This window comes from Diuraphis noxia, unplaced genomic scaffold, assembly GCF_037042655.1.
Source record: "Diuraphis noxia isolate RWA-SAM2 unplaced genomic scaffold, SU_Dnox_SAM2 contig0002, whole genome shotgun sequence".
Classification (NCBI taxonomy): Eukaryota; Metazoa; Arthropoda; class Insecta; order Hemiptera; family Aphididae; genus Diuraphis; species Diuraphis noxia.
The window spans coordinates 35,633,392-35,645,574 of record NW_028301712.1 but is presented as its reverse complement, the minus strand read 5'-3'; the positions used below and the strand labels follow the sequence as shown (position 1 = coordinate 35,645,574).

General features: G+C 28.5%; 1 protein-coding gene across 1 annotated transcript in view; it reads left to right on the top strand.

The window, feature by feature from the left end:
* Window positions 1–12,183, top strand: part of 5-HT2B (5-hydroxytryptamine receptor 2B) — a 182,700-nt gene that overhangs the window by 157,930 nt on the left and 12,587 nt on the right. The window contains exon 4 of the mRNA XM_089219342.1: window positions 772–1,345. Coding sequence (XP_089075468.1) covers window positions 772–1,345 — 574 coding nt within the window. The remainder of the gene's footprint in view (window positions 1–771; window positions 1,346–12,183) is intronic.

The following is a 12,183-nucleotide window of genomic DNA, read 5'->3' as shown; positions in this document are numbered from 1 at the left end:
CGTGCTATGCTCGCGCTCGAATAATAATCGCCAACGCACAAAATCATAGAACGCTTAAAAGCGTTTTTCACATCCACCAGGAAGTACAAATCGGAATGTTTACTTTTACATTGTTTTTTTTATACTGAATTCACCTTTCCAAATTTAATAAGGGCGATTTATACACGTTCGTGAGGTTGACCCTTTAATTGTACCCTTGCAGGTTTATTACTGACACTTCTATGTTGATTTTAAAATCTATCAGGACTAAATGTGTTTATATTGAAAATCCAGGTTTAAAACTTCGAAAGCTCGTCTTGAGAAATTCAATTGCAAATTTTAGAAAATATGGACTTACAAACTCTTGCTAAAAATAGGAATTGTTTTGAATAAGTTTATTTTTATTTCTGTGTTGACATTGAAGAGCTACGTGAAGTTTGCCTACTTTGCAAAAATATCAGAAGGCTACCGATATTTGAACTTGAATATTTTTAAAAGTAGACATGGAAATTGTAACGAACTACTAGCACATCATTTTAGTGTTTGAATAATTAATTCAAAAGGCTAAGTGTAACGGTCGTTGTTTACGTCGGGTCCAATATCGGTGAATTTGAAAAAGTCGACATCAAGTAAATTGTACGTGGAATAATTCATTAAGCTGAAAAACAAATTGCCCCAGACCGTATTAACCCCCTCTGATCACACACAACCATCCATCTATATTCTAGGTTCAATAAATTTATAAATGTTATAGTTTTTGTTCCTAACCCATTTTTTTTTTGGTGTCGGCAGATAACACGAGGAGGAGCTGGCGGCGTATGTTGCGCCGGAACTACCGGAGAACTCGGTCAGACGAGACGGACGTACGGTTGGCGACCGGTGAAGAACTGACCGGCGTGATGACGCCGTCGACGGATAACGGTAGTGGTCGAAAGCAAAGAGGTTGCGGCGATTCGACGGCCAGTCCGAGCGTGGCGAAACCCTACGGCAGCAATGGTGGATCGGTATCGGGTTCACGGTCCACGGCCGCAGCTGAAGACGATAGCGGGGCCGCGGATAGCGTGGATGACAATCATCAGTCCGGTCATCACCACCGTCACAACCGTGATCACTACCACCGACCAATGACGCCCGGTGCGAGTTGTCGGGGCACCCCGCAGCCATTCCGACACAACCCATCAGTCGGATCGACTGATACGGAAATGACGTCTCTGGACGCCCGGGAGCTGTGGCTACCCGACACCGAGCCTACACCGTCCACTATGTCGGCCTTGCATCAATTTGGTGCCGAAATGCTGAGACTGTCTCGCGGCTTAGAGAAGGTCGCCTCACCCGAGTCCAAGCCAACGTCTCCCGACACGTCCAGGTAATGTTGCGATTCAAAAGATTTTAAAGCTACATATTCTGATATTGGTGGGCTAGATTTTTTTTTTTGTTCTTGTGAATATGTAGGTCACAGTGTAAATTTAGTTTGGGTACATACCACGGAAATCTCAGTGATACCAGCCTTAAACTACACACTTGAAATGCATCCTGTGTACGAATATCGAAAGGTTTTGCTTGACTCCAGATTTTTTAAGCACGTATGACTGAATGGGTGCTATGGTAGCTTTAGAAGAACATTTTGTTTTTGAAACTTAATTTAGACTTAAGAATTGAATTAAATTGGAGTTAGATGACTTCAGTCGATGATTATCGAAGTCCGATCAAAATTGGTATTGTGTGAAGATACAATTACAAACATGAAATGCAAAATTGAATTTACAGTGGATATTGGATTTTATAGTTACAATACACTAATATAAATTACATTTTGTCACTCGTAATGACCATAAATCGTCAACACCTTCATCGGCCTTGGTCACAAGTCCGTACGTATACGTAGAAACCTAACCTTCCAGTGATCGAATAAGGTGTAGTTAGCGTTACTGTCTTCAAATAGGAATGAGTATGATTAACGGATGATCACCATATTTATATAGAATGATTCTTAGAAGATAAACACGAATTTTCTGAAAAAGCATTTATTGGTTTTTATATATTTTTTCCATTATATAAAATTCTTATAAATCATAATTGTTAAAATTGTATTTTATTATATTCTATCAGTATTATCTTTTAAATATTTTCTTTCCATACATTACATGTTTTAATTTCATACTTCGATGCACAGTATTATTCTGAGAATTTCAATATTATATCAATATCAATTTCAAATTAGTAGATAATTAGTCAAAAGATGTAAAGCTCGATGAGTGGAGTGGCACGAAAGTATGCCACTCAAAACCTTGATACACTTTCAGAAACAGCAGAACTTAATTTTAGTACTTCAAACATAACCACATTTCATTAATTAGATTAAATAATTTTTCAACGAGTACATTTGGGTTGTTTTAAGTGGATACAAAATTAAATCATAAAAATCATAAGATATAAAATACATTTATAATTTGGATAGATATATACATAATATACTATGTATGTAATATCGTATAGACTATACAATATACTAAAAGATATAAATATAATGTTATCTTAACTACCAAAATGTGATATCTGAGAAGACTGAATAAAATATTTAATTTTTACATTTTTTTACTAACATGTGATACTCCGAAGAAATTACCTCAATAATTCTAATTAGATTATGTTCAGTTAAATTCAATTTAGTTACAATAAATATGTATATATATATATATATATATATATATATATATTTAAATTTTAAATATCATAGCAATCTACCTTGTGAGGCATACCAATTGGAGTGACATTTTATTACGATATTTCAAATCGTATTATACGTTATATAAGTTATATTTTTTTCATCACATACGATCGAGTTTCACGAAATCATATGAAATCAAATGCACCGGTGTAACCACGAATATTTACCTCAGTGATATTTTACCCCACTAAGGTAAAATATCACTAGCGATTATTTACCCCCGGTAAAATATCACTTGTGATTATTTGCCCCCGGGTAAAATTTTACTTGTTATTATTTACCCCGATAAAATTTCACCAGTGATATTTTCACTAGCGATTATTTACCCCCGGTGAAATTTCACTAGGTTAATTTTACCCTGGTAAAATTTAACTCTGTGATATTTTACCCCTTCACAGGTAAAATTTCCCCAGCGATTATTTACCTAAAATAAAATTTCGCTAGGTATAGTTTACCCCGGTAAAATTTCATCATCGATATTTTCACTAGCGATTATTTACCTCAGGGTAAAAATCCACTAGATTTAATAAAATATTATTTATTTGAAAATAAAAAGTTTGGTTTAGGTATTTATTATGTGTTTGAATGCTTCATCTAACATCACCCTCTTTATAGCGGACACCTCCAAATAGTGGACGAAATTTTGGAGACCGGGAGTGTCCGGTATTTAGAGGTTATACTCATTGTACTGAACAGTAAGTTGGGTCCGCTGTATTTCTTATCGAATAAATAAGTTGGTTATATATTACGGTGATCTCCCTTAATGGACACCTCTCAATAGCGGACACCTCCAAATAATTGTCGACATTTTGAGTACGGCGACACGTGTACTCATTTTATTTACCCTCTTAATAGCGGACAAATGTTTTAGTGACCGAGAGTGTAAGGTATTTTTAGAGGTTTCAATGTAAAGGTTTTACTTTAAATGTTATAAAATGTCTCATTCCCACCCAAAAACCATTTATTTAACAGGCCCTTTCTCATTATAAATGTACTAAATATATGGGTGTATTTACTATTTATGTTATATTATATCATTATGTATGTACCTAGACATAATAATATTATCATTTATTACAAAATACACGTGGGTACTGTCTTGATTGAAATTCTGAATAATACGAAAATCAGCTATTAGTAAACCTATAAGACTATAACACATAATGTTATCATTTGACAAGTTAACCTTCGAGTAGTCTGGTCGTCTTAACGAGTCGCAAACTCCACAATAGTCAAAAAGGTAATACTTACATATAAGTAGTATAGCACACTATAGTACAAATGTATTTACAGCAGATGCTGCTTCAAATAGGTAGATTTTTTTGAATACTACTTTATTCTGTTTTTATTTTTCCAGTTGAATGATGTAACAACTATTTTGTTGGAGTGCAACGTTTTTAAATGTATAACATATTTAACATTAATTATTTAGCATTTTGACTACTTACAATAATTTTTTTTTGTCATTTAAAGCACAATGGCCTATGTTGCCAAGGGTATATGTACAATTTAAAAAAATATAATAATTATATTTTTGATAATATAGATTTTAAGATAAAAAGGGATTATTATTATCTACTATTTATGAATCTCTGAATAAAGGTCCAGCGAAAAAAAACAACGATGATATGATATTTGTTAGATCCTTTTATCATTTTTTTTTGTTTCAAACAGTTTGTACACTAACTTATACCTATATCTAATTGTATAAATACTATATTACCTAAATAATTATTATCCATTAAATACAAATTTAAAATAACATTTTACTTTAAAGATACAAGAATATTTCTAAATGTCGTGTTAGTGAACCCAACAGTATAGGTACATAGCCACTAATATTGACCATACATTGTAATGTATTACTTCTTGAACGAATTATACCATATTGGCGTCTAGTTGAACAAAAAGTCCGGATTCATTTCTTTAATGTCGGACAAAAAGTCGGAGCACATTTTTATTGACACATAAAATGTCCAAAAATACAAAATATTATATTTGAATTTGATGAATATTCTTTAAATATAATGGGGCATCCCCTCCTTCTTACATAATTGGTCTTTACCGAATTATTTTTGTTAACAAAATATATGAATATCTTTAAAACAAACAAATTCCAAACGATAATTGAAATTTTAAAATTTGGGGCATTTCCTGGCTCCCCTAAAATAATTGATTTTTAATCCTCAATGGATTTTATGTATATGTAAATGAAATAAGTATCATCATCAAACATTCCAAATGAAGGCTGATGAAAAAAATTAGTAACATTTATTTGGGTTTTTTATGGCGGGGGGGGAGTGTAGGGGTGGCTGGGAAAATGGACCTTATTCCTAGTTAAGTTAACGTAAAATATTAATTTAATTAAATACATTTTAATAGCGTAAAATTACGAATTTGATCTAGTGGAATTTTTACCGGGAGGTAAATATTTACTAGTGAAATTTTACCAGTGATTACCATGGTAAAATTTCGCTAGCGATATTTAACCCCGCCGGGGATATTTACCTCCAGAAAAATTTCGCTAGTGAATATTTACCCCCCGGTAAAATTCCATTAGTGGATTTTTACCGGGGGGTAAAATTTAACTGGGTCAAAATACACGGAAATATAATGATAATTATTATTATTAAGATTAAATTGCATTTATATATGTATTATAGTTATTGAGATGAATTAATAGATGATGCAATAGAATGTCAGATTGTACTTATAGGATTAAAATTATTTTTGTTGTTGTTGTTAACAAACAAACTCCAACAAGCAAAGTTTACTTAATAATTTACAAAAGATATAATTAATTTATAAATTTATAAATTTAAAATCAGGACACACTTTTTACTTTTAAATTAGTAATTATTTTAGAAGTTGAATTAAAATGTATGATGTTTTCAATCGATGGATTTTAAGTAAGAAGCACTGTAATAGTGTATTAAAAATAGGTATTGAAATATAATATATTACAGAATTTCTTACTTTAATATCTTACCCAATCTTGCTAATTCAATTTATTGTTTCACTTTAGTGTTTTCAGGATAATATTATTATTTTAAATGTTTTTTTTTGTGGTGAATATAATAATATATTTTGTTAAGCTTTGAAATACTATCATTAATAAATTTTAACCTAACATTGATACATACTTAAAAATATATTATTTTTCTAAACGGTATTGAAAACGAAAACTGCAAAACTGGTATCATTTATTAGGACGTAAGTTAGTTGTAGAGTCGTGAGTCACACGTATATATTAGATTACTACAATTTTTCCGGAACACGAATTCATCGGAATTAAAAAAAAATCGTATTCTTGAGCTCGTCTGTGTCACATGTGGTGTGTAAAATAGTATTCATTATTACCAGCAAGATGACGATCATATTATCTCGATGAGTGAAGGATGACGAATCATAAATTATAAATATCATGGCCTAAAATCATTGTTAAAGAATTTTGTCAAGGCCTCTGTAGGTGAAATAAAAATAAGACTTCTGTTTTACCTTAAGTGATTATAATTTTTTTAGGTGTAATTAAGTCATAAATCCTTACACAACGATTTCCACAGCTCGTTCTTGTGGTGGGTGTAAACATAAGAATCGTTAAGCTTTTGCTTAGCGATTTAATGGTTAAAAAAAATAATAATAACACAACATGAAAAATATCATACCGAAAGTAACTTTGTAAATCCTGGTATTCCTAGCATCTCGCGCGTGCTTAATGGAAATATGTCTCTGGTTCAGGAAAGTTAATTCTACATGCCGTAAGAAATAATTAAATCTCGTCTGACATTCTAGTGCGTGTAAACCGTCACACACGCCTGGTTGCGAGAGAGATGTTTTGTTTGCTTAATTTTTTTTTTCCTGTATCATATATCTAGACTTAAACGAAATGATTTTTTTTTCTATTCGGTTAAACGTAGGTATTATACTTCTTAAATATTTAAAAACATCTCATAAATAATATTATATTATGTACCTACGTTTTGTATTTTTTATTTGTATATTTTTTGAACAAAACACAAATACTCTATACAAAATTGCATAAGATACATTTATGTTAACATAGAAGTTCGATTAAATTACTTAGATTCCTGCTAGAATTAGGTATCTTAAGTAATAAATAATGATCAATTAATTATAAATTTCATATTAAGCATATTTAGCAAATATATTATCCCATATATTCACTTAATTGTCAAAAATGATTTAATTTAAGATATTACAATATTAAAATTAGACATAATTCCTTAAAAGGTGTACATTATTATAATTGACAAGGAATTTTCACAAGATTAAAATTTAATGGTTTTTCGGTCTTCAAATGGATTGGTATTTTCTTCGATGAATTCAAGGTTTGTACTCTTTTAGTTTTTGTTTTACTAGTATGTGGTGTGATATAATTGTCATTTAAACCACATGTTTAATTTTGATTTGAACTCGTATCCAAATAATCTCATAAGATAGCAAAACACATGGATGGTGTATATTAAATTAGTACATACAAAATATGTATTTATATTGTTGATATTATATGATACTCATTAAACTTTATGTTAGCTAGTGTTCATTATTATCAATATTATTAGGTACTTAGGTATAATACATTTTTTTTCAAATATCTGCAAATTTTGGTATACATTAAAACATGGTATAAGTTATAATTATTTATTTTTGTTGATACATGCAACACTTTTCATTTTCCTCCGTTTGTTTGATAAAATAATGTGAAAAAAAATACACGCATGTTCAGTTGTCACTGCTCAATTTGGATTTCGAAGAATCCACGAGTGAGATTCCAATGTTCTGTTAGCTTACAGAGGAAAATAAAATAAAAGCGTAGATTCAATTTTTGAATAAAAAAAAAAACATGGTTACTTATTTGGAATTTTTTTATTTTCTTCCAAAAGTCCACTTCACCAAAATTATAAAATTGCAATATCCGAGTTAACATTTATTGAACCTATATTACATAGGTACTTATTCTAAGGATTGAACACAATTTTCGTTTAGATCGAGAAAAACGACATAGGTAATAATATGATACTATATCACCATCGACCTATGATGGCATTTATATGCTGTTAAATTACATGATTTATTGTTGTAACGCAATAAACTAAAAAATCAATTTGACTTGACACGCTATTACTCTTATTGCAATTGCGTTCCAGTCCCATTGGAAACGTTATACTGCCTTCGGTGCTCATTGTAAATGTAATAGTAGCTGAAGTACCTCCCTTAGAATTGAACGTATATTCCGAAATAATATCATACGAACGACATTTAAAGTAAAATCAACTGCATATTATGTTTTATTAACAAAACGAGTACGGAGTAAAAAACATCTTACACGAAATTAGTAAACAAAAAATAATGCTAATAAACCTCAAAATATATTAAATAATAATGATTTTGATACTAGATACGATTATCTAGACCTTAAATGACACCTATGTAATCATTATTTTTATTTTTATTTAATTAAATTAATTGCAAAAAAATAAATTTAAAGTAATTAAATTAGTTATTGCAAGTGTTGTTCTTTCATAATATCTAAAACCAATAAAAATAAGAAATTTTAAAATAATTAAAATTCAATATTGTACTAATGCATTATAAAAAAAGTATTCAAGTTAGTGTCCATAGCATCAACATCAATATAGGCATGTATCCAGTCGTATTATATATTTAAAATTATAACTAGTGCTCGGATGTTGTTGCACTAAAAATTTTATAAAATTGATTGCATTATTGCTGTGAAAAATACCCAAAATTGCTCTTAAAAATTGTAATGAAAAAATATTTTGTACCAAAAAAATAAAAATAAAATATATTAACAAATTATTTTATGAAATGGATTAAGTCATTTTATTAAGTAATATTATAAAGTTTTATTAGATATGTTTTAAACGAGTAGATAATAAAAAAGATTCAAATTCAAATTCTCGTCAGTTGTCATTAAAAATCTGGTAAATTGTGCGGTCTCCTTATTTTTTCAGAAATCTACAAAAAATTTTATCAAAATTTAAAACTTTTTATTTAAACTATTTTTGATTTGTTTTTAAAAAAAAAACCTACCTTACCTTAAAAGTTATTTCACTGTATAATCTAACAAAAAAATATATAAAATTGTATTGAAAATTACGAAAATCAACAAAATTTCAATAAAATTTAAAAAAGGTAAAAAATTGCAAAAAGTTGCACTTAAAATGGGGCGTATATCGATTCCGCCGATTTTATATCAACTCCGCCGGCTACTGTTTATAATATCTACACATCGATTCCGTCGGACACTTTTCATCCCCCCTTCCCCAATGTATATGTATTTTAAAACGTATAGTCTAATTAGAAAGTTTCTAAGTTCACTTATTTAAAATACGTGTCCAAATTTGATCAAAAGTAGTAACATTTATTTATTTTTATTTTGAACTACATAATTATTATAATTTTATAAAATTTAGATTATACATTTTATAATATATTCACATATTAATTAAATTATGCATTTTCATTTTGAATTATATAATTATTATAATTTTATTCAATTTAGACATGTGATCAAATTTTATGAAAATATTATAAAATTTGATCAAAATTAGTTACATTCATACATTTTAAAATAGACATAAAACTGGTGGTGGGGGGGATGAACAGTGTCCGGCGGAATCAATGTGTAGATATTATAAACAGTAGACGGCGGAATCAATATGTAGATTTTATAAACAGTAGCTGGCGGAATTAATAGCCGGCGGAATCAATATAAACCTTTTTCCTAAGCAGGTAATTTCGGCGGAATCAATAAATCCCCTTAAAATGTATATATATTAATTGGTACTCAATTGAAATAAATGTATAACTTACTTAGCAACGAATCCGAACAATAGAAAAAAAATTGCAAATGCAACAACATCCGAGCCCTAATTATAACAATGCCAACCATTTATATACGAAAAAAAAAAATAATATCTACTAATAATTTCTTCTATTATTAATATAATGTGTACAATTTAATCAATAGTAATACATTTCTGACCAACAAAATATATTCAATATTGAAAAAATAAATTAAAACTAAATTTGCTTACTATTTTCTATTATACATATAAAGTTTGGATATTTTAGTTTACATTTTACAAACATTTCACCAAATTACAAATTTTTAAATTTTTTTTTGACGATCATTAGTGGCTGACTAAATGTAGGTTTTTACATTATTGAAGTTTGCATTTTAATAATAAAAAACGGGTAAGTCATGGATGTTGCTCTTCTGTATTGTAGCAGGTTACAAGTGGGTTACTGTAATGGATGGAAATACATTTGAATCCAATGATATTATATCATTGCATACGAAAAAAGGGTTCTGAGCCGAGACGGTTTATCTGTCTAAGATAATCATAGATTATTAAAAATTTTCGAATCTTAGATTAAAAAAAAAAATTTTTATGAATTTCTAGCTTAAAATAATTTGCGAATTTTCGTGATTTTTACGTATGTTGTCAAAATTCAAAATTTTAATGCTTGTAAAAAAAGATTGTGACCACGTGTTTCTTTTACTTTTCAACTGCTATTGTAAAAATATGTTAGAAGCTTTGTATTAAATTTTCAAATCTTAGATTTAAAAAGAAAAACTTTTATGAATTTCTATCTAATATAATTTGAACATTGTCGTAATTTATATGTATTTAGTCAAAATTTAAACTTTAAATGCTTATAAATAAATGGCCTATCTAAAGTACCAGCTCAAGAACATTACCTTTCAGAAAAGATGCTACACTTGATACTTTTTAGCAAGTTTAGAGGGAGAAATATTGTTTACAGAATCTAATATTATTAACTATTGGTTAAACCTGATTGTTAGCTTAACTGGAGTTCCAAAAACAGTTTAACTGGGACAAAGTATTAACCAGCAGTTAAATTCTACTAACTGCCAGTTAAAGTCAATTGAAAAACCGGGCCTAAGATGTTATTTAAATAATTCAGATAAAGATAAATATTTTAATTTATTGTGACGAATATAATAAAAAATCTATTTATTCCTTGAAAAAATTTTAATTGTCTGTTATTTTTCATACATTAAATTCTAAATATTTGTGCTTATTACCTATTTGATAACTTTGCTTGAAATTTTTAAATCATAGAGTTTAACACAATTTTATGAATAACTATACAGTTCAATATTATACTAGTATAATAAATGTTTACAGTTCTATAAGCTAATCAAAGTATAGCGATGATAAATATGGTATACGACTTCTACAATTCAGATAAGCAAAACAATAAAAAAATTGTTGACATCACTGATATTATTTATAATATTATATTTATATAAATAATACATATAAGTGTTTATTTAGGAGGAGTGTGTTTCTGTGAAAAAGATAAGTTAAAAGGTAAGTGTGTATTAAAGGGCAGTAGGGTACTATACTCGCTTTATAACTACCTCGATGTCCCGTTACCATCGATCCAAAATAGCAATATTGCCAAATGGCTTCACGAGTTACATTATACTACGTAATTGAAGCGTTTTGAAGTGTCTCGTTTTGGTAATTTATACTTTATTACATTCATAAATACGCGAACGAAAAGAATTCCAGTGCAGTGCTGTAAACTAAGACACTTTAAAACTATATGAAAAATGCAAGTATGTAGTTAAAAAAAATAATATTTATAAACAAGAGTGTTTAGTTTCAATATATTATTTTAAAAGGCATATATCTTATATTATATGTATGTATATATAAGATATAAATCCCACAAGCATATAATAAACTTAATGTATAAAACGATAATAAAAAAACATAGAATCATAATAATATTGTATAGAATCAAAATATGTTTTTATTTATATAAATCAATAAATTCTTATACGAATACGAATTTCATAATATTTTTTATAACTATTACTTTTAGTCACATGTAAATTATACACACGTCTTTAAAATATTATTATAATATATCTGAAGAATTTGATGTGAACGATATGTATATAACTTTGATATTAAAAAACAGTATAAATATAATATACATATATTAATACAACATGGACAAATTTCTAGTTCATAGTACTTCTCGTTTTCTATATCATTGTCCCTATCTCCAGATCTTTGTACATTGAGCAGATTTTTTTCATGAAATCAATCAAAACGTAACTAAGATTGGTACAGTATTTATACCTTATTGATTAATTTTGTTCTTGTTAATCCTATTTTAATTTCGAGGGACTTATGTTAGATGCCAAGTTACTTAATCAACTTTAATAAACAACAAAAAGTTAATAAAATTGTATAATATTAACGCAAAAAATAAACATGTCTTTAAATAGTTATTAAACTCGTATCCTTTTTCTATAATAAAAATGTATTTTCTTCCATACATCAAGCTTTACGATGACGATAGTAAAGAATACATTTTTAAAATTAATTAACATAAGTATTATACACGTCATATTATTATAACAGCGGTGTATTATTTTTATTTCA